The following is a 27677-nucleotide window of genomic DNA, read 5'->3' as shown; positions in this document are numbered from 1 at the left end:
AATCTGGTCCTAACCTCACTTTCTTCTATCCATAATTCAGAGGATTGGGGACCCCTCAAGACTGGGACAAGTCAGCAAACACCAGACCCTTTTTGTTGTTATTTTAGCCTTTTCAGTGTCTGTCAAAACTTGCCAAACCTAAGTATATTCTAAGTCATCACCAGAGAGAGAGAAAAAGTTTCAATTACAGTCACACATCACTGGCTCCAATTCTCCCATTGTGGTGGTAAGCAAAGCCTCAAGTGCTGAGGCACAAAAGTGACTTAAACCATCCTGAGTTTAGTTAGAAATCAACCGAGTGGGATGAGGAAGGAGCAAAGACCACATGGAGTAAGAACTTTGATCTTATAATAGTATGGTGCTCAGAGGAGAGGATCATGCTATTTAAAGACATCTGTACCGTCTAAACTCATGCTGTTCACACTGATTAGGGAAGCTCTTAATTATATTTGGTTAAGAAAATGGTTTGCATTCTGTACTAATGTTTTGAATACTTTCATTTCTCTGTCTTGAGAGAGGGTCTCAAACATTACTAGCTGGCCTGGAACTCAGAGATCTGGCCCGCCTCTACCTCCTGAGTGCAGGAACTAAAGGTGTGAACCACCCCATCTAACTCTTTTGGAGTCAGGTTCTCACTCTAGCCTAGGCTAGCCTGCAGCAATATACCCAACAAAACCTCCGTTTTCTTCACTCTCCTGATCCCCTTGAAGGTAAGATTTTGAAGCAAAACATTAAAACAACTGCAGTAGTGAAACTGTAGTAGATGACAGGCTATTACTCCATGTCCCCTGCCACTAAGCCAAACAGGAAGATCACTTCTCCTTCTTAGCAACTGCTATTGCAGATATTCCCCTTTACAAATATGTCTTATCTCGTGTGAGTACAGGTGCATTCATACCATGGTTTATAAGTTGAGGTCAAAGGGCCCCCCTTGTTTTTTTGGTTTTTCAAAATGGTTTCTCCATGTAGCCCTGGCTGTCCTGGAACTCACCCTATAGACCAGGGCAGCTTTGAACTCAGGAGAACCTCTTGCCTTTGCCTCCCAAGTGCTGGGATTAAAGGCATGTACTACCACTGCCTGGCTCAGAGGACAAGTTTTATTTCCATTTCATGTATATGTGTGTATGCCTATTTATCTGTATATGTATCACATAAGTACAAATGCCCTTGAGTCCAGAAGTGGTTGTTGGATCCTCTGAAACCAGGTTTACAGATAGTTGTGAGCTGCCCAGTGTGGATGCTGAGAACACTGCCTAGCCATCTCTCCAGCCCTGAAAGGACATCTTTGGGGAGTTTATTCTCACCTTCCACAGTGGCATCCAGGAATCCAATTCAGGTGGTCAGCCTTACACAGAAAGCACGTTTACCCTGCGCCATCCTGCCAGCGTCTTATCCTGAGTGACATTCTCCCACCTTGCCTTCCTGTCTGTAAAACCAGTCACCGTATTTCTAAAATGAAATGTGGTTATCATCTTTGTACCATGAAGTCACAGTGGAAGGCAAAGAAGCTACTTGCTGAGCTCTTGGCAGTCTCTTTCACTTTACATTCTACTAAAATTTGTTGAATAAGATGGTTTGTGTGCCTGCTTGTCTTAAAATACACAGCTGGGCTCTGTGGGAAAAGACAATTTCTGCCAAGCCTGAAGACCCCAAAACTCAGATGGTGAGTAGAGAACCAACTACTCTGGATTGTCCCCTAACCTCCATATACTCTCCATGGTATACATTTCAATGCACAATAAACAGATATTTAAAATTATCTACACAACTAAAAAAAAAGGGGGCTTAACCATTCAGGAAACACTGTAGAGGAGGTTGGAAACAATGTAAGAGCCAGAATGGAGAAGGGCTTGGAAAAGATAGCGTCTGGGCAAGATACAGCCATCATCATAACTGAATTACTATGTCCATACTTGATCTGCACAAAAATGGGACAATCAACAGGCAGGTGTTGGAGGAAGAGGGGCCTGGGAACCCCATCCCTCAGTATGGAACTAGTTTGATGATAGATTCAGGAAAAGGGGAAATAGTTGTGTACCCACTGATGATCCCACCAGGCTTAAATGGAAAGTTCCAAACAGACAGCCTTGGTTTAACTAAATGAGACTGGTAGGGATGGAAGTAGGAGGTAAAGGTGTGGGAAGGAGATAAGGCTATGTGTGTGTGTGTAATAACAAGAATGTATTACATATAACCACAAAATTGCCAAAGAACTAAAAAAGAATAAACCCATACACATTGTTTATGTAAAAATTTATTTGACCAAAATGTAGAAAAAGTGATATTATCACATATGATACAACTGCAAGAATCTAAAGAACAGAGTAGGTTTTATTCAATTGCACAGTTTGCTAAAAGTTCACCTCCCCGGTAGTGTGATGCTTAATAAATAGGAGTGAGGGGCAGGGGTTCAGCTAAGCTAGAAGCAGGGTGGTTTTTCAGTTGGAATTGTAAACTTGAGTTGTCCCCACACTGCTAGGGAATGTGGAATGTTTCAGTCTGAGATGTTAACTGAGAAAGCAAAAACTACAACAAAGCCAAAAAATGTGCAGCCTACAGAATACTCCACATCCAGTTCAATCAGGAGTTTCTTGGGCTTTTATTAGTGTCGTTCCCGAAGGAATTCAAGTCTTGGCAAAGTCAAGCTTCTATTTGTTGTTCCCTGAACAATGGAGATGAAGTTAAACCAATTTCTATCATTTTGCTGGAGACACTTTTTGTTGCCCAACATTTGTTAAAAATGTCTGCTCAATATATTCGTGGCTAGCAATCTTTTTGTTTGAGGCAGAATCTCACTGTGTAGCCCAGGAACTCACTCTGTAGACCAGGCATTAAGGGTGAGCATCACTGTGCCTGGCTTTGCTAGCAGTCTTTGACATGACTGATCTGGAAAGGACTGGACTCTGCCATGTTCCCTTGTGAGCATGTCATTAGACCACGGCAGACAAGCCCTGGAATAGGACACTTGCTTCTCACAATTTTGGAGAGAAAGGAAAATGTGCATGGGACAGCATCAGGATCTATCAGAAAACACATGGGCAATCACTCCAGCATCCTCACGGAATGCTTAAAGGAAGTTTGTCCTGTACAGTGGAATGTGGAGCCAACTCGGCATGACTGGGCTAATCTCACTATGGCTTTACTTCTCACAGTAGCTCGTTTTTAATTTTTGCTCTGGGTGGAAAATATTCACACTTTTTCTTGTGACAACCCCCAGCCTCCCATAACTTCCCCAACAGCGACCAGATCCTATCAGATACATGAGCCTGTGCTTCAAAGTGTGGGGCTGACTAATTCCCAGGAACCAAACGCTCTCAGCCATAAGCAACTACACTCGGTGTGAAATTCCCTGCCTATTTTAAGAATAAATGCAATTTAAGAATAAGAGTAGCTGAAGAAGCTGGTGCCATTTGAAAGGAAAAGGAAAGAAACTTAACTGGTGCTCAAAGCTTGTCTGATACAAAATATTTGGTCATGAATTCATTATCTGCTTGGCATTTCCAGCAAGGTGGAGACACAGTAACAAGAGGAACTTCTGACAAGAGAGGAAAGGAAGACAGGGCACACTGTCTGGAGTCGAGTTGGTCTCAGAACAGAACTCTTCTTCTGGGTTATATACAGTTTAGTTCGTTTAGTGTCTGGTCCAGTGTCTGATGTAAGCCCACATTCTCTTCTTTGGCCTGGGCAAGTTTTTCTGGTAAGGATTAAGACAGGAAGGAAAAATGAATTAATAAGTATTTTTGTTAAAGGGGGGTGGGACTTAAACTGTCAGTGGAAATCACAGCTGAGAAAGTACTTTGTGTTCTAATCACACAGAATATCATGGAGTAATAGAGATCAAGGCCCAGACAAGATAAAATACGGCTGGGCATGGTAGTGCATTATTTGAATCCCAGCACTCAGGAGGCAGGTAGATCTCTTAGTTTGAGACCAACCTGAGCTACACAGCAAGTATCAAGCTAGTCAGAGCTGTGTAGTTAGATCCTGTCTCAAATGCCTGGATTTGTGGTACACTCCAGCACCTAGAAGGCTAAAGAGTCCAAGGTTATCCTGGGCTAAGGCCAACCTAGGCTACAAGTGACCTTGTTTCACCACCACCCCAACCCAAAGCAAAATCCTGGGTTGGTTGGATTCTTCATCAAGAAAAGGCACTTGCTTCCAGACCTGATAATCAGGGTTTTGTTGTTGTTTTGAGACAGGGTTTCTCCATGTAGCCCTGGCTGTCCTGGAACTCGCTCTGTAGACCAGGTTAACCTCAAACTCAGAAATCCGCCTGCCTCTGCCTCCTGAGTGCTGGGATTAAAGGTGTGTGTCCCCACTTCCATGATCAGTTTTATTCCTGGGATTCATCTATAGAAGCGACTCATACTGTGTTACATGAGCACCTCCCCCATTAAAAAAAAAAAGAAATTCTTTGCCTTGATGAAACTCAAATTTGACCTCCTGTCCTGTATTTTCCTTTGCTAAACCCAGGAGTTCCTGAGCCACAGCTCTTGGACCGAAGCCCTGAGTTGTACCATTAGAGTGAGCCATTTAACTTTTCTAGGTCTCAGTCTGTGCATCTGTGAAATAGAATAGCTAGTGTGTGTGATCCAGGCTTTAGGAGAACTAACTGGGACATGCTTCAGAACTCAGGAGGTGCTGTACACATAAAAGATTCTGGCCCTAGGTACAGGTGACTTAGTACATTTGTTAAGAAAATGTAAGATCCCATAACCCATTTTTTCTTTGGAGCGTCTGAGGATTACTGTTTTAATCCCAGGCATTAAATAATAATAATTCCTTGTCTGTATGCCTCTGGCAATGGAGTCAAATCCCAGGAAAATGACATAAGACTGAAGCCTAAGTCAGACTGCAGGCAAATATTCAATAACTGAGCTGGTTAAATAAATTTTAAAAAAGAAAACAAAAAGATGGCCAAGGTTCCTTGCTGCTAAGCCTGAAGACCTGTGCTCCATCCCCAGGACCCGCATGGTAAGATAAACCTGATCCCTCTGTGTGCCCCCTTCACCCCCAATAAATAAACACAATAATTTGTAAAACCACTGAGAGCTCTACATGACCAAGCACGAGAGAAAACTGCTTCATGTGAGCAATGGCGGGTAAAGGACCTAGCCAGGAGTCATTAAAATACTGGAAGAAAGTGAAAGGCCTCTCCTAAACTGTGATAGGATCAACCTGGAAATTCTCAGAAAGAAAAACAGGTCAGACTGCAGAAGAAGTCAGCCTCTCTAGAGCCTCCGAAGCTTTTGTGACAAACAACTGTGACTGGCCACCCAGGGTGGGTGAAGACTTGTTAACTGGGTGCTCTTCGGAGCTAGCTGCCCTGTGTTCTTAAGACAGCTCTCCTGGTAATCCAGACTGCAGGTTTGTTTAATGGAAAAGCTAAGTGGCTTGTTCAAGGTGGCACAGCTCCAGTAATGAAGATGGGATACAACCCAGGTCCTCTACCGTCAATCCTACCCCTCCTCCAGCATGTTGTTAGTTAGGTCTGAGATGAAAGAGGCCCCCGCACACCAGTCCCAAAGTGCTCCCTATCCTTGAGACTCTCAGTGCTGCTCAGACAATAGGAAGAGCTGAGCTCTAAGGCACAGGTCTGTAGAAGCGCTTGCAGGGCTCTAGTAGAATGATTAGACTGACAGGAAGGGATGGTTATTTCAAAGGGTGGAGGCTATTCATGTCTGGAAAAATCTTGGGGAAACACAGAGCAAACAACAAAAGCACCCCACCCACTCGCAAGGTCTCTATAAACTATCCTAGGGCGTATGCAAGACAAGGTATATAGGGCAGGATTTACAAAATGTTCACCCCACCCCCAAAACAGGGTGTCTGTGTAGCCTTAGCTGCCCTGGACTTGCTCTGTAGACCAGGCTCCACCTGTCTCTGTCTCTTGGGTGTTAGGATTAAAGGCGTGCGCCAGCACCATCCTGCTTACAAATTGGGTTAGGGTGAATGGGAAGGCTGATGGTGGAGAGGGCAGTGTAGGAGAAATGAGGTCAACCTTGGCTGCTCTTCCTCGGATGTCATTCACCTTTTTAAAAAATTGGTGTGTGTGTGTGTGTGTGTGTGTGTGTGTGTGTGTGTGTCTGTGAAGATGTGTGTAGGAGCCTGCAGAGGCCAGGGGAGGGTGTCAGATCCCCTGGAGCTGGGGTTACCTGTAGTTGTGAACTACTTCATTTGCATGCTGGGAAATATACTTGAGTCATTTGAAAGAGCAAGTGGTTTTAACCATGTCTCCAGCCTCCTTATCTTGTTTTTTGAGACGTGGTCTGTTACTGGTTAGAAACTCACTCGGGAGACTAGACTGCATGGCCAGCAAATCCCTTCTCCTTGGTACCGGCACTACAAGCCCAGACACACCTAGTCTGTTTACTTTGGTTACAGGAGCTGAATGCAAATCCTTATGCTTGAAAAGCCAGCACTTCTCTGACCAAACAAACAAAAGTCCCTGTTTCAGGGGTACTACTGCTGTGTTTGAGGACCCCTACCAGATTGGCTTTTGGAATTCTTTTCAGAAAAGGATCACGTGTAAAGAAAGCCTCTACCTCTCGTCCCAGCCATGGTCAAAGGCACATGGCTCCAGCTCAAAAATTAGGTGGCAGGGACAGAAGATGAAGATGCCTGTTGTCATTTCGGTCAGAGTCTGACACATGGGAAAAGGCTAATGTTCATACCAGGAGGTGGGTCCCTGGAGATGGCTAGGACCCAGGGTGGCTCACGGTGTGCCCTCAGAGAGGCTTGCCATTGAGGGCTGGTTCAGATCCTTCATGATAACTATTTACTTGAGCTTTTGGGCACTCTGTCTACAGGGTGATGGAAGGGTGAGATGCAACAAACAGGAGGAGCAAAGTGAGAAAACAGTGTGACTAAGCCAGAGTTGAGCCCGTGTCAAACCAACAGACTACTAAGAGGTCTCTGAACTGGAATAGTCTAGATGAGCTCTTAAAATAATGGTGAGCTGGGCTTGGTAGCACACGACTAATCCCAGCACTTGGGAGGCAGAGGCAAGGCCAGCCTAGTCTACACTATAAGACCCTGTCTCAAGATAAATAACCCCCACTACCATCACCACTGGGCCCAAGATGACTTCTGCCGATTTAATGATGTCACCCTGCCATAGGTCACCCTTTGGAAGGGAACGTTTTCCCTTATATGGATAAGGGATATGAAGAATGAAGCGTGAGTTTCCCTCCCTTCCTGGATGAGACAGCCTGGAAGATCCCAACCCCAAGTGTCTGGAATTTCCGTGCTCTATCTTGAAGAAAAAAATAATAAATGCTGAGTTGTGTGCTGCCCCAGGGAACCGAGGCTCTGTAGGCCCCTTTTTTCCTTTTCTTCACACTAAGATAAGCGTTGCCTCTGGGAGACAAGCCAGCAAGAACTGGAGGCATTTAAAGAATGCAAGGCATCTCTGAGAATTCTGAAGACCTCTCTGGAAACAAAGGCCAGTCTGTCCCTCCACAGACTCCTTCACCCAGCTTTCCACATGTCGCTTAGGGAGGTGGGGATTCCTACCTTCCAGGTCATCGATCGTCTTCTCCAGTTTGGAAACTGTCCTCTCTGCAAACTCAGCTCGGGTCTCAGCCTAGGGAAGAAGAGAGTCACTACTTTGCTTCAGATCAGCCCCTCAAAATGTAGGACATGGCTGGGCGTAGCCACACTCACCTCCTTCAGCTTGTCAGACAGAAGCTTAATTTCTTCTTCATATTTATCCTCCTTTTCAGAATACTGTAGGAGAAACCAAAAGGCAGGTCTTAAAAAGAGGGGGAAGGAGGCTGGAGTGACGGCTTAGAGGTTAAGAGCGCCGGATGCTTTTACAGAGGGGCAGTGTTCAGTTCCAAGCACCAACACGGACACTCACAGCCATTTGTAACTTCAGTGCCGGGAGACCTGACACCCCGCAGTGCAGACATACACGCGGGCAAAACACTTATGCACACTAAATAAAGACTTTCAAAACGGGAAGGAGCTGGGGCGATGATTGAGTGAGTGAAGCGTAGCCTGGCAGTGAACAGTGAAGACCCCAGCGTCCACATAAAAGCTGGGTGGTTGTGGCAGCCCATCGGTGGACATGGGATTCCTGGAGCAAGCTGGCTACCTAGACTAGCCAAATAGATGAGCTTCAGTGAGAGAGCCTGCCTCAGCAAGGCTCCCATTAGCAAAGGTCTGCATGCCGACACCCCGGCACATGCTAGGTCGCCTGGACTGAAGAACAGAACGATGCATAGCAAGCTCCCCTCCATCTGACCTTTTCAGAAGCAGCCTCCAGTGACTTGAGGTTGTTAGTGACGTTCTTGAGCTCCTCTTCCAGGTCACCACACTTTCTGCACCAAGACAAAAGATCTGTGTTTCTTCTCATATTACAGCAGGCAATTCTCTTCCAAGAAACCCCCACTCCCCAAGGAATGCCGGGAGCTTATCAAACCCTTTCCTGCCAGGTACAGGCAGTGGCAGGGCAGGAGGGCACTTGGAGGGTTTGTAAAGTAAACTGGGCACCTGCCAGGGATGAGGAAATAGGGACTTGTGAAATCTGTGACTGGCCAGGCTTTCTCAGGAAGGTGTACATATGAGATGAAGCCAGGAGGTGGGAGATGGCATTTGGAGTTCATACCGGACACTCCAGGACAAGCCTAGAATGCATCTGTGAAACCCGGGTGCTCCCAGTCCTGCGGGGCTCTCTGAGGAGCTGGATCCCTGTTCCAAGGCCAAGGGGAGAGGTGTTTTGTTTGTTGGAACCTGTGGGATTCTAGCTGAGCTACCCCAGCGGGAATGTGTCAAGCACCAATACCAATATCAGAAGCAAAGCCCCTGAACCGCTTGTGGGGCGCCTGCCATCTACAGACAGCATTCTGTGAAGATCACATGGCCTGGCTGGATAAGTGAAGTAAAGGCAGGAAAGTCCACGTTCCAAGCCTGGCTATATAGTAAAACCTTGTCTCAAAAACAAAACCAGCCAACAAGGAACACTGAGGAGGTGAAGTGAGAGGAGGGTGTAAGAGCCAGAAGATGGGGAAGAGAGGTGTGAAATGCTGTCTTCTGCACAAGACAGGGCTACTGCAAACTCACAGCAGCAGTGGCTACCCACCCAAGACCTGCACAGGATGGGGCTGTCAACATTCCATCATGGAGGAGGCATGGGCTCATGAGGCCCACCCTGCTCAAGTAGCTATCAGTAGTTAATGGTCTCTGGGGGTGGAGGAGATGCATTCTTTAATGGGGTAGCTCTTCAGCAAGTTGCTTTGCTCAGGTAAATAACCCCCAGCCATGCTCATACTAATATATATATCTAATAACTGTAGCAGGTCACATACAAGAAGAAAGTTAGAAAGGGGCAGTGGGAATAAAAGGTGTAGGAGGTGTGATGTAATCAAAGTAAAATGTGTGTGTGTTGTATATATATATGTATAAACTGTGAGGAACAAAAATTTAAAAGCTCGAAAACTACAGAGAAACCCTGTCTCAAAAAACAAAAAAATTATAAGCTCAGCAGGGCGGTGGTGGCGCACGCCTTTAATCTCAGCACTTGGGAGGCAGAGGCAGGCGGATCTCTGTGTGTTCGAGGCCAGCCTGGTCTACAGAGCTAGTTCCAGGACAGGCTCCAAAGCCACATAGAAACCCTGTCTCGAAAAACAAAAAAAACAACAACAAAAAAAAATTATAAGCTCAGTGTGGTAGTGTGTGCCTGTCATCTCAGTAGTCAGGAGTCAGAGGCAGGGAGATCAGGCGTTCCAGGCTACAAGAGACCCTGTATCAAAAAATCAAAAACAGAAACAGAAAGCAAAGCAAAACACAGTAGTCTTGGCTGGGAGAAGGAAATTTCGGGGCCTCTAGGCTGCCCTGGGGTCTCAACTCAATTTCCCAGTATCTTGGTGGGCAAAGGTTCCCTTGGTAGTAAGAACCATCAATCATGTTCTGTCAGCTGATGAAGCAAAAAAGGAGGAATGAGCCCTGAACCCTGCTGCCCAAGCCCTTGAGCGGAGGCCCCAGCTGCAGGCAATTACGAGCACAGCCCACTCTCCCTCCTCCACCTGGAGCCGGATGAGCAGCTCAGCCCCGTTCTGCCACTTACAATTCGGACACCTCCGCACGCTCCTCTGCTCTCTCCAGCTCACCCTCCAGGATGACCAACTTCCGCGCTACCTACAGAGACAGAAGGGCCAGCTGAGATCCACCCCACCATGGGCCATTTCTTTCAGATGCCGCTCCCTCCAGATCTAAGAGCTCTGGAGCCTGCAAGGGACGGAAAATGTCAGGTTCCCCAAAGTGAGGCAGGCAAGAAGGTAGAGCTGAGTCACTGAACATGGAGGGAGGAGGACTAGAGCCCAGTGTGGTGGACACGCTCATCCCTGTTTGGGAGGCCCCCCAAAATAAAACCAAGCATGAGAGCCTGTAATCCCAGCATTTGGGATGCAGAGGCAAGAAAAAAAAATCAAGAATTAAAAGTTACCCCTGGCTATATAAAAGGTAGTTAGAGGCAAGCCTGAGATACCTTAGACCCTTTCTCTAACTTTGGAGATGGAGGCAGGAGGATTAGGACTTCAGAGGCCATTCTTGTATTCTCTTCTACATAGGGAGAACAGCCTAGACTACAGAAGTATCTTTTTCAGAAAAAAAAAAAAAGGAAAACCAAAACAAGACAGCTAGGCACAGCGATTCATACCTATAATCCCAGCACTTGGAAAGCTGAGGCAGTGGACACGGAGTCAAAAGTTCATGGCCAGCCCAGGCATCAGGAATTCCAGGCCAGCCCGAGCTAGTATGAGATCCCACGTCCAAGAAGATAAAAAAGGGACAGCAGAGCCTGACGGGCAGCCATGACCCCAGCATTTGCCCACTGGCCTCATATCTAGCTTGAGGAACAAGAGGAGTGAGCTGATGAGCTGGTCTCCAATCACTCAGACAAGGGGTCACAGGGCTTGTTTTGGCACCCGTCTAGATAGTTTCCCAGCTAAGTGGCTGTGTCTGGAGACACAGATGTTCCCACAGAGGGAATCGTCCTGACTGCGGCCTTCCACTGGGCTCCTATCGGCAGCACCACTTCCTCCCACTTCCTGTGGCCACCCCCACTGGTCTCACTCACCTCCTCATACTTGCGGTCAGCCTCCTCGGCGATGTGCTTGGCCTCTTTGAGCTGCATCTCCTGGATCTCCATCTTCTCCTCGTCTTTCATGGCTCGGTTCTCTATCACCTTCATGCCTCTGCAAACGGGGTGGGGTGTCAGAGCCAGGTCCTCAAATGCCTCCACCCAACACCCATCAACTTCCATATTCATCTCATTGAGAAGCCACCTGGTGCTGGGACTGAACCCAGATCCTCTACAAGAGCAGCCGGTGTTCCTGACTGCATAGTCACCTCTCCAGCTCATGGTATCTTTTTGAGCCGGGTCTCTCGCTGAACCTAGAGCCTGCTGCTCTCTGTAGACTGGTTGGCCATGGAACCCCAGGATCCTACAGGTTTTGCCTCTCCAGTGTCAGGATTACAGGCACACCCACCCACGTCCCGCTTTTGTGTGAGGATGTGGATACTAACTCGGGGTCTCAGGCTTGGGCAGCAAGCACTTAATCCAGAACAACCTCCCCAGATCCACATTCATTCATTTTTTTGAGCCAGGGTCTCACATAGCCCAGATTGACTTCAAAGTCACTGAGCAGTCAAGAATGGCTTTCAATTCCCGATCCCCCTGCCTCGACCTACTCAGTGCTGGGGCGATGGACTTGTATCATCACACCTGACTTATGTGGTGCTGAGGACTGAACCAGCTTTGTGCAAGCATTCTTGTCAACTGAGCTCCAATCCTACCCGCAACACCCCTCTCATTAGCTCTTAGAAGACAGGGTTTGCTACTTAGCCTGGGCTACACCTACCTCAGCTTTAGGGAACATTAGAATGACAGGCATACATCATCACCATGTCTGGTGGACTTCACAATCACTCCATGTGGTGGGTTTACTATCCCCACTTTACAGATAAAAGAAACTGAGGGGGGCTGGAGAGATGGCTCAGTGGTTAAGAGCATTGCCTGCTCTTCCAAAGGTCCTGAGTTCAATTCCCAGCAACCACATGGTGGCTCACAAACCATCTGTAATGAGGTCTGGTGCCCTCTTCTGGCCTGAAGGCATATATGCCAGACATATTGTATACATAATAAATAAATAAATATTAAAAAAAAAGAAACTGAGGGAAAGAAAGGCTCAAGGTTATGAAGCTGCTAAGCAGCAGAGCTGGTCCTGCTCCTCAGGGTGCACCCCTTTCTTTTTCCTCTCACTGAAGACAAGCCTGAACATCAGCAGTCACTATGGAGTGACACCTGCGGGAATGTTGAGGAGCAGGTGTAGTCGGAACTGAGAGCCACCGATGGCTTTCTAGAGCCCTCATCTGCACGAGGCTTAGCTAAGGGTAAGGAGAGAACTGGAGGAGCCTGGCAGGTCAGTGGCCCATGTCTGTCATCTCAGCACTTGGGAGACTGAGACGGGCCTTTGAGTTCTATAACTCATAGTATATAGAGTTTCAATAAAAACAAAAGGAAGAAGAAGAAGAAGCAGAAGCAGCAGCAGCAGCAGAAGAAGAAGCAGAAGCAGAAGAAGAAGAAGAAGCAGAAGAAGAAGAAGAAGAAGAAGCAGAAGCAGAAGCAGAAGCAGAAGCAGAAGCAGAAGCAGAAGCAGAAGCAGAAGAAGAAGAAGAAGAAGAAGAAGAAGAAGAAGAAGAAGAAAGGCAGACAGTAAAGCCAGAGTGGCACACCTCGAGGCAGAGGCAAGGGGCCTATGAGCCAGGTCAGCCAGGGTTAGACAGTAAGACTTTGTGTAGAACAAAGAGACAACTTCCAAACCAACCAACTAACCAACCAGAAAAACAAAACAAAAACCAAAAGCACACAAAGGCACAGAACTGAAAGAACGTGTCCATGCCTGGTATGGGCAGAATGTTTATGCAGGGATGGAAGGGAATTACCCGAAGCTTCCAGAGCCAGGGCTGAATGGAAACAATGGACAAGCTGCACTACAAAGACTACAGGGAAGGCAAGCACAACCTGTACAGCCCCAAGTGCTCAAAAATGAAAGTCATGTACCTCCATGCCTGACTTTCAAAATAAACTTTTTTTTTTTGGACATGCTCAATGCTATGTGAACCGTAAGCAAGAGTTCTCCACTAAGAACCCACAACCCGAACCCGTGAGTACAGTCACAGCACAGATGGAAAACTCCTCACGCACCAGGCTGCTGTTAGGAGTGAGCAGTAGAAATGCATGAAATGACCCTGGTCCTGGGTAGAAGGGGCTTAGGGTACTCATGGACTTTCTGTTTGGACTTGGATCCCCCCCTGTTTAAAATATCTCATTATGCTTATGCAAATATCCCCCAATCTAGACACAACCAAATTCCTAAGTACGTTCTGCCCCAATCATTTCAGATAAAGGACGCAAAAGTACACCCAGGTCAGAAAGGAGGATGTCCTAGGGCGGTCAGAACAACTCAGCTGGAGTGGATCAGAGACGCTGTGGGGCCAGGGAGATGGTGGTGGGTCAAGGTCTCCACACAAGCATGAGACCTGGTCCTGCTCCCCAGCACCACATAAAAACCACTGCCAAGAAGGTGGGGACAGTATCCATGGAGCTTGCTGACCAGATGTATGGCTCACTGGGAGACCCTGTCTCAAAAAACGAGAGCTAGCCAGAGAGGTATCTCAGTGAGGTAGCGCTTGTCACCACCAGTACTGCCAGATGTTCCAGCCTCCACACATCTGTGGCACACAAGCGAAATATAATCAACTGGAAAAAAAGAGGCCAGGAGCAGTGGGGCACGGAACACACCTTTTGATCCCAGCACTGAGGAGGCAGAGGAAGGTGGATTTCTCTCTGTGAGTTCTAGACCAGCCTGGTCTACACAGCGAGTCTCAGGAGAGGCTGGACTCACCACACACCAAACAACCAGATGGAAGCTGGGCACAAGGCTTGGTGACACACATTATTAAAATGTGGAATATGATAAAACACCGGATTTATTTTTTATTATAATTTTACATTTATTTGTGTGTGGTGCATGTGCCCCAGCATGAGTGTGGAAGTTGGAAAATACCTGCAGGGGTTGGTTCTCCTCCACATTGTGGGTCCCAAGCACTAAATGAACTCAGGATGTCACACTTGGCAGCAAGTGTCTTTACCCCCTGGGCAATCTCACTGGCCTATTGTTTTTGGGTTTTATTATTATTTTATTTATTATTTTGGTATTTATTATTATTATTATTTTTGAGGCAGGATTTCTCTGTGTAGCTATGGAGTCTGTCCTGGAACTCACTCTGTAAACCAGGCTGTTCTCAAACTCAGAGATCCGCCTGCCTCCGCCTAGTGCTGGGATTAAAGGTGTGCGCCACCACTGCCCAGCTTTATTTTATTATTTTTAATTATGTGTGTGTGTGACTGCAGATGCTCACAGAGGTCAGAGGTACTGTGTTCACTGGAGTTGAAGTTATATACAGTTGTGAGCTGCCCAGTATGGGCCCTGTGTGTGTTCAAGGGTGTGTACATGCCATGGCACAGATGTGGAGGGCAGAGGACAGCTGGCAGGACTTGGTTCTCTCCTTCCACCCAGGAACTGGACTCGGGTCATGAGATCTGGCAGCAAGTGCCTCTACCCACTGGACTACCCCGTCAGCCCAAGTGCACTTTTCCCAGTGTTGAGTACAGAGCCCATAGGCATGAGCAGCCCAGCTCCTAGTTGGTGTCTAGTGTCTGGTTTGAGTGCAGTGCAGTCTGAACTCAGTTCTTTGGCAGGAGCCTGCACTGGTAAACCTTCAGTGCTGGGCCAGCTGGCCACACTGTCCATGTCTGGAGCTTCTGTAGCTATGCACTGTGCCCTCATCCCTCTAAGCAGAGACACCAGAGTCACTCACTCCGGGGAACAGTGGGACAGAGCTCCCTGTGGAAGCAGATATCACTAGAGCGGCACAATCAGCTGCCATGATCCGGAAGCCTGAAGCTTGCCAGTCATGGGGACCGCCATTTATGCAAATGACGGAGATCACCCCACGTCTACCTCCCTGGTTCTGGAATAAAAATGTGCACTGCTAACTGCACGGTGGCGGCGCACGCCTTTAATACCAGCACTCAGGAGGCAGAGGCAGGCGGATCTCTGAGTTTGAAGTCAGCCTAGTCTACAAAGTGAGTTCCAGGACAGCCAGGGCTACACAGAGAAATCGTGTCTTAAAAACCAAATAAAAAAACCAAAAAACCAAAAACCCCAAACCAAACGACAAACAAAACACGTGCACTGCTGCACCTCCCCTTCTGCCTTTACTTCCTCTTTCTCACCATCATCTAGGAACTCCTTTCTAGAATGGGGATGAGCCACTGTGGCTTCCCCGGGAAGCAGCAGACCACTACGGCCCCAGCCCCACCTGCTCATTTTTGCTTTTCTCTGCCTGTTGGAATGTGTTCTCCTAGGCCATCATCAAAACAAAATAACAACAACAACAACAGCAAAACCAGGATGGCACATTGGGAGAGTGTCTGTCATCCCAGCACTCAGGTAGCCAAGGCAGGAAGGTTGTTGCTAGGAGTTGAGGCCAACCTAGGCTACATAGGTAGACTCTGCTTCGAACAAAATAAAACAGAAAAGGGAATTAAAATAAGCAAGTAAACAAACCAAACAAATCCCGAAAGTCACCACACAAATGGGGTGTTTATAGGGTTGTCACACATCTGTAAAATCCCATCGTCTTTCCCTTTAGCTTTGAGGTCACCAGTACCATCTCAACATTTTTTTTCCATCTAAAATTTGTTTGTACGTATAGAGGCCAGAGGAGGACGTTTGGTGTCCCGCTCTACGACTGTCTTATCCCCTTGAGACAGGGTCCTTCTCTGAGCCTGGAGGTCGGCTGGCAGCCAGCGAGCCCCAGTGTCCTGTGCAAACACAGTAGGGTTTTCACACGGGCACTGCTGATTTCAGCCCTTACACACGGAGCCAAGCCGGATGCATTAGCCTACCTCTCGCTCTCATCCGCAGCCTTCTCGGCCTCCTCTAGCTTCTGTAGGGCTGTGGCCAGTCGCTCCTGAGCCCGGTCCAGCTCCTCCTCCACCAGCTGGATGCGGCGGTTGAGAGCAGCCACATCTCCTTCAGCCTGCGAAGTCAGAGGCACAGCCAGGTTAGGAAATGGCAAGCTGGAGAGCGGCAGCCCCCACCACCTTCCCTCCGTGACCCCGACCCCCAGCCACAGCCCACCCCAGGGGTCCAGGCTCAAGAGAATTCACTCTCATCTTAATTTAAATTTGATTTTTAAAAATGATTATCTGTGAGACAGGGCCTCACGAATTGGCCAGGCTGGTCTCCAACTCAGGGATCCTCCTGCTTCAGTCTCTCAGGTGCTGCTGTGACACTATGGGCAAGTCTAAGCACCCCGTCTCCTAGAGAACTTTGGGGATTCACTCTGTGACTAATGGCCAAGCAAGTCAACGTAGGAGAGACCACCTGTGCATCTATCACATGCTGACTAAGAATCTAACTGCAACGGGAAAGAAACCCAAGCCTTGGTGGCCCACTTGGAATGCAGAGGCAGGCGGATCTCTGTGAGTTCCAGGCCAGCCCAACATCTCAGCACTCTGAAGGCTGAGGCAGAAGGATGGCCAGATGGAGGCCAGTTTCAGTTACAGAACCCACTATGAAATCTAGGTTAATGCTGGCCTACCCACAACCTACAACAGACTCAGTATTAGAGTAAGTTCCAGAAGGTTCTCAGGCTCAAGGTAGGAGTCTCAAGGGACCCGGCTAAGCATGTTCCTAGTCGGCTCCCATACACAGGCTCAGTCCGGTCCCACTAAGAGGCCGTGAAGCTGGATAGGATGAGAAGGGAAGGAACGCTGTGCTAAGGGCATGGGGCAGACCAAGTAGTACTACTGACTTTTGGTGTTTTCTGTTGTTTGTGGTTGCTCCTTTCCTAGTGGGAGAGGGACCTGGGACCTTGTGAACACTCAGGAAGTAGGCTGCCCTGGAGCTGCCCTGTTAGCAGGCTTTCTGGGGGCCCTTTCACAGCATGCACAAGAGCAGGAGCCCCGGGGCCAACGAGGCAGGTTGTGTGTGTTGCTCTCTATACCTCTATCAAAGACTGAGCTTCTCAGGACTAAGGGCTCTGACCAAAGGCGAGGGCATGGCTCATCCCTAACATAGGGAAAGGCTGTGGGGGTGGGGGCGGGGGCTCTGACGGCTCTGCTTTGTCATTATTTTCCTGAATTACATTCATTGTGTGTGTGTGTGTGTGTGTGTGTGTGTGTGTGTGTGTAGAAGCAGGGACCTGTGTAGCAGTCAAGACAACAACTTTGGGAGTTAGTTCTCCCCTTCCACTGTGTCCTGGGATTCAAACTCAAGGCAGCCCAGCTGTTGGCAAGCATCTTTAACAACCGCGCCATCTTCCTGGCCCTGGTACTGCTTTATCTTCAAGTCTCACCCATCTTATGGGTGGGGACACAAGGCCCCATCAGTGCAGTGGTTTTGTTCAGTGACTTGGGGCTGGTAAGTCCCTTCTTCCTTTATCCCTCAGAGGCTTGGAGGCCAGGCCAGTTACCTAGGGATGGCCACCTCAAGAAGGAGCATAAAAAGTTGGTCACATGAGACTCAATTAGCAGAGCATGGTGACATATGCCTGTGATTCCAGCTCCAGGGGAATGAAGCCAAAGGATAAATCATTACGGGCTAACCTGGACTACTTATTATATAGCAAGTTCCTGTGTCAAAATACCAGAAAGAGAGAGAGGTGGAGAGCTGGGGAGCTCACACAGTTAGAAGTTCTTGTTGCCCAGCATAAAGACCTGACTTGAAATTCCATCACACACAATGTGTGTCTGGGTGCATGGGGTTCAGCTGAAGGGGACACAGAGGAAGTTAGGCTATCGGCTCCCTTTCAGGGGTAACCACTACATGGGGACAGCTATAAAAACAAGTGGGAAGCCGGGCAGTGGTGGCGCACACCTTTAATCCCAGTACTCGGGAGGCAGAGGCAGGCAGGAGCCAGCCTGGTCTACAAAGGGAGTTCCAGGACAGGCTCCAAAGCTACCGAGAAACCCTGTCTCGAAAAACCAACCAACAAACAAACAAACAAACAAGTGGGAGTCTGGGTCCTCCCTGCCCCTGTTCACACAGTGGGGAAAGTAACTGAACGGGCCAGGCTGCCTGTCAACACACAGACACAAGTTTGCGACTGCACCGCCCAACATGTGTGCCTGTGTGTCTCAGACCTCTCCTACCATGTGGGTCAGCCTTGGCAGCAAGTACCTGTACCCAGCTGAACCATCCCAGTGCCTACCAGATTCCAACAACTAGGGCACGGTTAGTTCCTGCCCACTTGAGTTTCTAGTATATTTAGCAAAAGTATGCGCTAGGACTACTAGCTGATTTGTTAACTTCTGTTGTTTCCCAAAGAACCTCATACCCATCTGCAATCTGCAGTCACTAGCGTTTTTTTCTAAGTCCTGGTCTCTTGTAGTCCAGACTGGCCTTGAACTTCTGATTTCCTTGCCTCAACCTCAAGTGCTGGGAGTAGCTCATCCAGTTCACCCTGTCCTGGAGATGGGACCCGGGCTTTGTGCATGTTAAGCAAACACTGTAGCACTCAGGGACAGCCCCAGCCTCTAGAAGAGTCTGCAGAGGTGCAAGGCCACACCCGGGGTAGTAATCAACTTTCACAGCCACATTGAGTTTCTTGAGTCGGGAGTTGTTTCAAAGAAAAGAGAAAGAATTTAGATTGAGGAGGCACATTCTGAATCTTGGCACATTTTCAACTGCTTAAAAATCGAAAGAGCTTTCGTTCATAAACATCCATTAATGGCAACGCATGCGGGTACGCGAGACACACACACACACACACACACACACACACACACACACACACACACACACACACTCTCTCTCTCATTCACTCACTCACCCCCCCCCCCCTTCCAGGCTAGTCATCCCGAGTTCCGCCCCTTCCTGCAATCAAAGCTTTCCAAGGGCTACAAAGGGTTTCCCTTATAAGGTAAAAGAGGCTCGCTAGATACTTGTGGCCCAGGAACAGGAAGACGTCGGTTAATCACACAAAAATCTAAATGAAACCAGCTGTTGGGAGACAGGCCCAGAAGTCTACCACATGCTCCCCCCACCCCATTTCTGGTCTGGGTGCTTCTGGCCTGTAATCAACTTGAGACGTCTCCCCACAAGGAAGAGAAGCACAATCTGTCACAAAAACTTTTAAAGAAACCCCAAGTTTTCCAAAAAGCATCCCCCGCACCCCACCCCCGAGCCGCCAAATTCCTGGCTTGGCTGGAGGCTCGGAGCCATTTTGGAGCCGTCTAGGGTGGGACTGGAGTGTGAAAAGCCAGAACAGCTACTGTGTGGAGCTCTCACCCGGTTCTGAGGCTTCCTCCAGCCAAAGCGGCCCTTGAGGGATTCAAGGTTGCCATTCGGGCCAGGCTGTCGCTCAGACTGCGTTGGGAGGAGTCCAGGCGGTGCCTGCGCTTCCAACTCCTCCTGGCCTGGCAGTTTCTAGGGTCCCAGCCCTGAGTCCCTACACTCAGGCTTTCAGGGTCCCTAGACGTCCCCTCAACATTTCTCCCTTGTCTGAGAGGCTCCTTAGCCAGCAAAAGTGGCTCTAGTACCCAGGTTGGGGACTCTCGGAGTCCCGGAATCGTCCCGAATTCACCTCCCTGGTTTTGTCTGGCCACCCATCTCCATCGGACTTTTGGGAGAGAAACGCGAATCGAATTGTGGGTGCCAGAGCTCGGTTAGAATCCAGATCCGTCTCCGGCCCCAGGCTTGACCCAGAAATAAAGAGGAGGCTGCTTCCTCTTTCGGAGGTATTCATGCACCCGGGTCCCCAGACTCCTTGCGCTCCGACCCCGGAGGGCCCCTAGTGGATATTCCCAGGGACTTGGGGAGACAAGGTGAGAGGGTGCTGCAGGCCTGCGCCCAGATACGCCTGCACCCCTCCCCACCCCACCCTCGGCGGACACGTCGCCGCCGCACCCCAGGGACGCGCCGAGAAAAGTTCGGGCGCGAAGACGCGAGAGCGCGCGCCGCCCCCGCCCCCACCGCGGTCCGGCCGCAGACAATGGGAGCGCGGCGTCCTCCCCGGCCGCCCTGCAGAGCCCCACGCAGGACTGCTCCGCGCCCCATCCCCAGTTTCCCGCCCGGTCAGCGTACAGGGCCCGCTCTGGGTCCCGGGGTGCAGATGACCCAGGCGGAGGACGGAGGGACGGAGGGAGGGAGAGCTGGAAGCGCGCGGAGCCGGGAAGAAAGGAGGGCGCGCGGAAACGCTGCGCGGCCCGGGAGTGCGCGGGGCTGCAGCGCGGGGCGAAAGCTGGGGTCGCGCGGGGGTCGGGGACGGCGCAGCTCGGGTCGCTCACTTTCTCGCGCCGCTCGCGCTCGCCGTCCAGCTCGCGCTGCAGGCCCTGCGCGCGGTCCTCCGCGTCGTCCGCCTGCTGCTGCAGGGCCTGGATCTTGCGCTTCACCGCCTCTAGCGAGTTGAGGCCGGCCATGGCGCGCTCGCTCCGCTGGGCTCCGGCGACAGCTGGGCGGCCGCGCCCGGGCCCGTGAGCCTTGGCCACGCCGGGGCCGCCCCCGCCTCTCCCCGCCCCCCGGCCGCTGCCGTCGGGCCGATGAGGTCACCCCGGCCAGCCCGCGACGTCAGCACCGGGGGGTGGGGGGCTGACGTCGGCACCGCTGGCCACCGCTGCCCTGAGGGCTCCTGGTCCTCCCGCGCTGCCCGCCCCGCTTTGCCTGAGCGGGCGCCCGCAGCTGCACTTACATCGGAGGCTTTCTTCTCCGCCAGCTCTAGCTTCTCCTGGGCGTCCTTCAGGTCCTCCGAGTGCTTGTCCAGCTCGTCCTCCGTGCCCTTCAGTTTCCTCTGGAGGTGCGTCAGCTCCTCTTCCACCTGGGGACACAGAGGAGAACAAGTCAGCTTAAGAATCTGGGTCCCAGCTCTCTGGGCCTCAGTTTTCTTATCCGTAAAGTATGGACGTAGTTGTGCACGCTTGTCGCCCAGTGAGTGTTTGGGAGGCTGAGGCAGAGGGATCGGGAGTTTGAAGCCCTGCCAAGAAACATAAAGTCTTTATGAGCTGGTGAGATGGCTCAGCGGGTAAAGGCGCTTGCCACCAAGTATCCACAGAACCCACTCCCACAAGCTGCCCTCTACCTCACACACGCGCCCCCCACATTAATGTAGAAAATAAAAAGTATATGTCGATAGGTCTCTTACAGAGAACACTGGATTTATTCCCAGTTCCTGTTCCAGGGGATTCAACACCCTCCTCTGGCCTCCATGACACCACCGCACAGGCATGCATACAGGTAAAACACCCGCACACATAAAATAAAAATAAATCATACACACATTTCAGTAATTGTGCACTACTGACTTCTTGGACTCACAGCATCCCCACTCTTGAGGACGTCAGAGCCTCCCTTTGCTTGTAAACACTACAAATTCCATCCTGCATGTCCATTTTCGGACTACAGCTTCCAGGTGATGGGGCTCTTGCCAGGTTTGCTGCGCAGGCCCGTCTCCCTGCTGAGAACCTTCCGTGGCTCCCCATTGCTGAAGAAGACTCGCCTTTCAGAGAACAATTCCGTTACAAACTCAGGTTCGCGCTCTAATTTGTCGTGAATCTGCTTTAATTAACACGTCCCTTAACCTTCTCCAAACTCTAGCCTTGTTTGTCCCGAGGGTCTGTCCCCCACTTCCCGTTTGAGGCGTTCCATCCATCTCTTTCGGTCGGCTCAGGAAGCCACCCAGCCTCCATCTCACCTCCTAGCTGCCAGGGCCACTCCTGTGTCTACTCTAGGGGATCTCCTGGTGCAGCCTACTGCTGCACCCCTAATGCTATACTTGGCTCCCAGCGGGCATCCCTAACCTGGACATCCTGTTCTGACTCCCTCACGGGAAGCACTGCCTTCCCTAGGTTACCCAGCGCAGGACTGGAACCCAGTTCTCAAGATAAACTTGTTGGGTACTGAATGCTCCCAGCAAGACTGATCGCTGTGGACAGTCAGTGTTAACTAAAATGATAACCAGCTGAACATGTGTTGTGCAAGTGTGCACACGCGCGTGCACAAAGCAGGCCAGAGAACATTAAATGCCGCCCACTTCTTTTTTCTTTTCCTTGTTTTTCAAGACAGGATCTCACTGTGTAACCCTGGTTGTACTGGGACTCACTCTATAGACCAGGCTGGCCTTGAACTCAGAATAATTCACCTGCCTCTGCCTCCCAAGAACTGGCATTAAAGGCTGGCTGCTGTCCACTTTTTTTTTCTTTTCTTTTCTTTTCTTTCTTTCTTTCTTTTTTTTTTTTTTGAGACAGGGTCTCAGTGTGTGGGTCAGGCTGGCCCTGAGCTCTCAGAGATCTGTTGCCTCTGCCTCCCTCGAGTGGGGTTAAGACTTTGTCCTCTTCTCTTCCTCCAGTGCATTGTAAGAGGGGCCACCTGGGAGGTCCGGAGGCACTCCTCAGTGGGTAGGAATTAAAGCCCACCCTCCAGGGGGGAAGAGCCAGGTCTGACACAGGGGCCAGTCCCAGATGACACAGCAGAGAGGGGCTCAGCTGGCTTGTGTGACTTCTGCCACCATCATGGATGTGTCTGGGCCACTCCATCTTCCCTAGCACTTGAGGCTAGAGCCAGGGCCCTGACCCCCAGGCAGGGAGCCTGGAGTTTGGCTCCCAGATCTAGATATCTGACTCCTGGCCCTTTTTCTGACCTTGGTTTCCCCATCTGCAGAATGGAAACCTTGGTCTGGTGAACTCTGAACACTCAGGCAGGAAGCTGACTGACTAAGAGTGAGTCATTTTCCTTAAAGACAACTCCCAGAGCAGGGCCAGCCCTCACCCACCCCCATCTTCCTTTTGGACCTGTGAAGTATTTATTGAGCATCTACTGTATACCACGCATGGGTATTCTCTCACTGTGAAACAGATAGGACCCCACTGGACTCAGAGCCTGTAAAGAGAGTTTGAGGGTTTTTTGTATGCTTTTAAAAAAGAGGTGTGTGTGTGTGTGTGTGTGTGTGTGTCCAGGTAACTGCACAGGCGTTGTATCCTCCGGAGCTGGAGTTACAGGAAGTGGGAGTTGTTTGACCAGGTGCTGACAGCTGAATTCAGGCCCTCCAAGAGCAGTCAGTGCTGTTAGCTACAGTCCCGTTGCTCCAGAACCCAGTTGTTTTTTGAGGCAGGATATCCTCCAGCTCTCTATGCAGCCGGGGATGAGGTTGAGTTCATGACCCTTCTGCCTCTACCTCCAGAGTGCTGAGGTGACAGGCATGCGTCCCCTCACCTTCCTGGGCCTTTACTGAGTTCCTGATGTTTTGGGAGACAGCATTTGAACAAGAACTGAGACAGACATATGGGCTCACTGAAGCCCCATGTTACAGAGTGGCAAACTGAGTCTCTGAAAGGGGACTGGACTCCAGGGTCACATGGGTAGAACTTGGATGTCAGCTCTGGTTTGAATGTGAGGCTCTGCTGGCCACACCTTTTGCTGTCAGCCCACTTATCCCTAGTATCCCCAGCCTCCTCCCTCTGGCATCCAGAGTCTGCCACCCCGGGTTTGCAGCTGAAGTCTCCATGGGCCCCAGCATCAGAACACAGCAGGGCGTGCGTATGGTTCATGTGTGCAGGTGGGAGACAGAGGTTAACATCAGGCATCTGCTTCTGTCGCTCACGGAAACTGGAGTCCACTAGTGTGTTAGCCTGGCAGGGCAGGGAGCCCCGATCCCCAGTGCTGGAGTTACAGGCTTGCTCTGCTGTGCTCAGCTCAGGTCCTCCTCATGCTTGTGTGGTGGGCACTCCCCCTGCCGTCCGCAGCCCCTCAGGAGTGTGTTGACTGGGTTGGTGACACCCCAAAGCCTCCCACCGGTGGGAGGCGGTGGTCTGAAGAAAGAACAACGCCAGCGGGAACTGGGTTGTTTTACTTCTGTCCAAATCTCGTGCACAAAGCGTGTGGGTGTGCAGCCTTCCCTGGTCAACTACTGTGCTTCGGCCTCAGTTTCCCTCCCAGTAAAGTGGTCATAGGATATAAAGTTTAGTGAGGTAGAGGCAGGATGCAGGGTCAAAAGCCACGGATGTTGCTGCCCCGAGTTGGGAGTGGGCAGGAAACAGCCAGGCCAGTTTTCCATTCTACTTCCACCCTGGACAGGCACAGCCAGGAACCGGATCTGGCTGGATGTCCCCGGTGGGCACAGGGGCAGGGGTTGGGTCCAATGGATCCTGATTGGCTCTCTCTTTCCTCACACAGTGTTAGGTGCTCTAGGGAAGGGACATCTACATTAGTATCCATACCCACCCTGCAGCCTCCATTGCCAGCCTCAGCATCCCAAGATTTCACTAAGGGCTCAGAGATGGTGGCCTGCAGCCAAGCACAGTGGTAGACACCCGTCATCCCAGCACTTGGGAAGTTCAGACGGGAGGACCGCGTTTGCAGGCCAGCCTGTGCTACAAGGTTGGATCATGTGTCAGAAACCAGATGACACGGTGAACAAAGGAACGTGGGCACCGGGACACCTGAGTTCAGACCTGGGGCCCAGCAGGGGAAGGAGAGGGCCAACCCATAAAACTGTCCTCAGATCTTGCCGGGCGGTGGTGGTACACACCTTTTATCCTAGCACTGGGGAGGCAGAGGCAGGCGGATCCCTGTGAGTTTGAGGCCAGCCTGGTCTACAAGAGCTAGTTCTAAGACAGGCTTGATAGTTACAGCGAAACCCTGTCTCGAAAAACAAAAAACAAACAAAAAACAAACCCAAACAAACAAACAAACAAAAAAACTGTCCTCAGATCTTCACATGTGCCCTTCCCCAACACAGAACACAAATAAAATGAGAGAGACCTGGGTTTGAACCCAGATCACTCCTAGCAGGTTTCTTGAGAAAAAGACTTGGAAATGATGATGATGATGAAGAAGGAGGAGGAGGAAGATGAGGAGGAGGAAGAAGAAAAGAAGAAGAAGAAGAAGACTTGACAATCTGAGTTCAAATCCCCAGCACCCATATAAAAACCCATGGCTGCGCATGTGTTGTGACCAGCACTATGTGGGGTAACAGGAGGCCACCAAGCTAGCCCCAGGGCCAGTGAGACCCTGCCTCAAGGGGTGCTAGAGCGGGACACCAGGCATCTTCCTCTGCCGCCTGGGCTACAGACACGTGTACAACACATACATACACACACACACACACACACAGAGAAATCCAGCGAGAAGCAGGACAAACAGTCACTATTTTGGTCACATAGCTGGCTGGGGACTGTGAGAATCTTCTCTTTTGAGCACTGGGTTCCCTTGGGAGAGTCGCTAGACCAACCAGTCACAACTTAATGAGAAACGGAGCTGCAGACTTACTTTTCTATTTCCCAAGCCAAACCCTTCAGGTGAGGACTTGAGGGTTGGGCGACACAGTGTTCACACACCACACAGACACGGGCAGGCCGTCTAGGACAGGGCCACTATGGTTGTCAGGGAGGGCTCCAGGGAAGGAGGAGGGGTGGAACCGGCCTACACGTATGTGTCACACACGCAGGCTTCCAGGCAATTCTGGGACAGCGGGGGATGGGGAGGCCTACAGGGGAAGTCAGGCGGGGCAGGATATAACCCCACATTTATTGAGTGCTTACTCCGAGCTTGGCAGTGGGCCAAGAGTTTCACCTGCACTGTCACCCGTGAGCCTCCATGTGAGCTGGGGAGGTGGCTCTGTGATTTCCCCACCTTACAGGGAGGTCACAAAGGCACAGAGAACTGTGCTTGTCCCTGGGCATACAGCGATGAAGGCTTCTGTCTGAACTAACCCCTGGTCTGGGCAGGGCTTCGAGTGTGGTGTCACTATCCCGGGGGATTCTGGGTTTATCTGAGGCTGCAGATGCTTCTGTGGGCTCTTAGGTGACCCTGTGGTAGGTACACCCTGAGGACAGAGTGGGGGGCAGAGTTGTCTTCCTTTCTCCAGCTGTGGCTCTGGACACAACACTGGAACAAATGAATTTGCAGTGGTTGTCTGTGAGTGCTGAGCCCCCCTCCCCCCATCGGCTCCTCAGGGAATCCCCCAAGGCCTCCTGGGCATTTGCGCCCCAAACTTCCTGGCAGCTCCAAAGCTGTCTGGATGGAAGTGATCTCTGGCTTTGTCACAGGAGCCCGGTATACAGGGTACTCAATGCTCCGCTCCCTGGAACCCAGACTTGTGGCCACTGTAGCGGGTCACAGGTCATCTCTCTCCACACACAGCCACTCTCTCCAGGATGCTGTCACAACTGGGCAATGGCCATGCTGATAAGACCTCATGGACGTGAGCCCAGACACTAAAGCCCCAGCAAGATATGATCATCCTGTGGCTGTGACAGAAGCACACAGACAGACAGACAGACAGACAGACAGACCGGCTTATCTTCCTCACTCCTCGACCCTGTAGTGAGGAAACACGACGTTTGCACACCACACCAAAGTGCGCACACACTGGAGGTGACGCACAGGGAGAGGAAGCCTTCACACACAGCCGCCCTGACTCACACCCTGACCGCCAGGCCCGCTCCTTTCATACTTCACACCCGGGGCTCTGGAGACCACAGCCTAAGCGCGGCTCCTGTGCTGTATGAGAGCTCGACCTGGGCCGATGCCCACAGCCTCCTGGGAAGAATGGGGCTCCCCTCAGCTTTTCTATGTTAGAAAACTATGCCCCCTAGTGTCATGGTGCAAGTGCGGAGGTCAGAGGGCAGCTGACTGCAGGAGCTTCTCTCCTTCCACTCTGTGGATCCCAGGGACTGAACGTGGGTCATCAGTCTTGGAAGCCATCTCCCCAACTGGCACCTTGCCTTTCCCTCCCCAGTATCAATCCCCTCCCTCCCGGCAGTGCCAAGGCCCCAGAGTTCCTGGGATGCTCACTCTCAGGCCGAGCCTGAGGCAGGAAGGAATCAGCACAGAGAAGTTACTGGGAAGCCCGGAAGCAGCCCAGCGTGGCACAGGGTTCTTACTTGCTTGCACTTGTCCTCAGCTATTTTCCTGTCTGCCTCGGCCTGTTCAGCCCGGTCGATGGCATTCTCCTTGTCCAGCTTTAGCATCTGCATTTTTTTCTTGATGGCTTCCATGGCTTCTACGTGGTGTGGGCACAGGGCTGAGTGAGCAGCAGAGGGTGGAGGACCAGGCCTTATAGCCTTTGCGTGTGCGCCCGCCCTCCTGCGGGCGAGTCTTGGAGGAGGCCCAAATCTACTGCCGGGCCAGCCACCACTCGCTCACTCTCAAGGACTTGGCCAGCTCACCTACCCAAAGACCTCACCTTATTTGGATTTAGGCTTTACTTATAACGTGGTGACGCAGGTATGGGGCCCACTGAGACGGCGGGCAACAGCAGGTCTCTGGAGATTCTTGTGGCTAGACCTGGCAGCCTCAGTTTCCCTGGCTCCAGGGAAGAATCAAAGCGTGTGAGTAGGCTCAGTCTTTGCCTCAGCTGTGGAGGGATGCCTGTCTGCATCCCCGCCCTGGGAGCGCTGCCTGAGGGTCTTAGCCAGTTGTCTCTATTAGGTCCCCTGCCTGCACCTGGCACTGTCTCTACTCTCATCTCCCGCACCATCTCTCCTTCTCTGATTCTTTTCCACTTTCCTTTCTGTCTCTCTTACATCTGTCTCTCCTGTCACCGTGGTTTTTCTCAGACGTAGCTCACCAAAGCGAGAAGCCTGGTCTATCAGCTACCATGGTTTA

General features: G+C 50.7%; 1 protein-coding gene across 2 annotated transcripts; it reads right to left on the bottom strand.

Moving 5' to 3' along the window:
• Nucleotides 1-2238: 2238 nt before the first annotated feature.
• On the bottom strand, nucleotides 2239-27106 carry Tpm4 (tropomyosin 4). Of its 2 annotated transcripts, XM_075986962.1 has the most exons (9): nucleotides 26954-27106; nucleotides 20767-20892; nucleotides 15980-16113; nucleotides 11081-11198; nucleotides 10070-10140; nucleotides 8249-8324; nucleotides 7666-7728; nucleotides 7516-7585; nucleotides 2239-3694 (listed from the first exon to the last, which is right to left on the bottom strand). In XM_075986962.1, the coding sequence occupies exons 1-9, from the start codon at nucleotides 27065-27067 to the stop codon at nucleotides 3612-3614; spliced, it is 855 nt and encodes a 284-aa protein (XP_075843077.1). In that variant the 5' UTR covers nucleotides 27068-27106; the 3' UTR covers nucleotides 2239-3611. The 2 variants fall into 2 exon arrangements, with proteins under 2 accessions (XP_075843077.1, XP_075843078.1); XM_075986963.1 differs by lacking the exons at nucleotides 20767-20892; nucleotides 26954-27106 and adding an exon at nucleotides 20366-20592.
• Between the last annotated feature and the right edge of the window lie 571 nt (nucleotides 27107-27677).

This window comes from Microtus pennsylvanicus, chromosome 9, assembly GCF_037038515.1.
Source record: "Microtus pennsylvanicus isolate mMicPen1 chromosome 9, mMicPen1.hap1, whole genome shotgun sequence".
NCBI classification, from domain to species: Eukaryota; Metazoa; Chordata; class Mammalia; order Rodentia; family Cricetidae; genus Microtus; species Microtus pennsylvanicus.
Note: the sequence above shows the minus strand (reverse complement) of the source record. Positions and strands in the feature narration are given on the sequence as shown.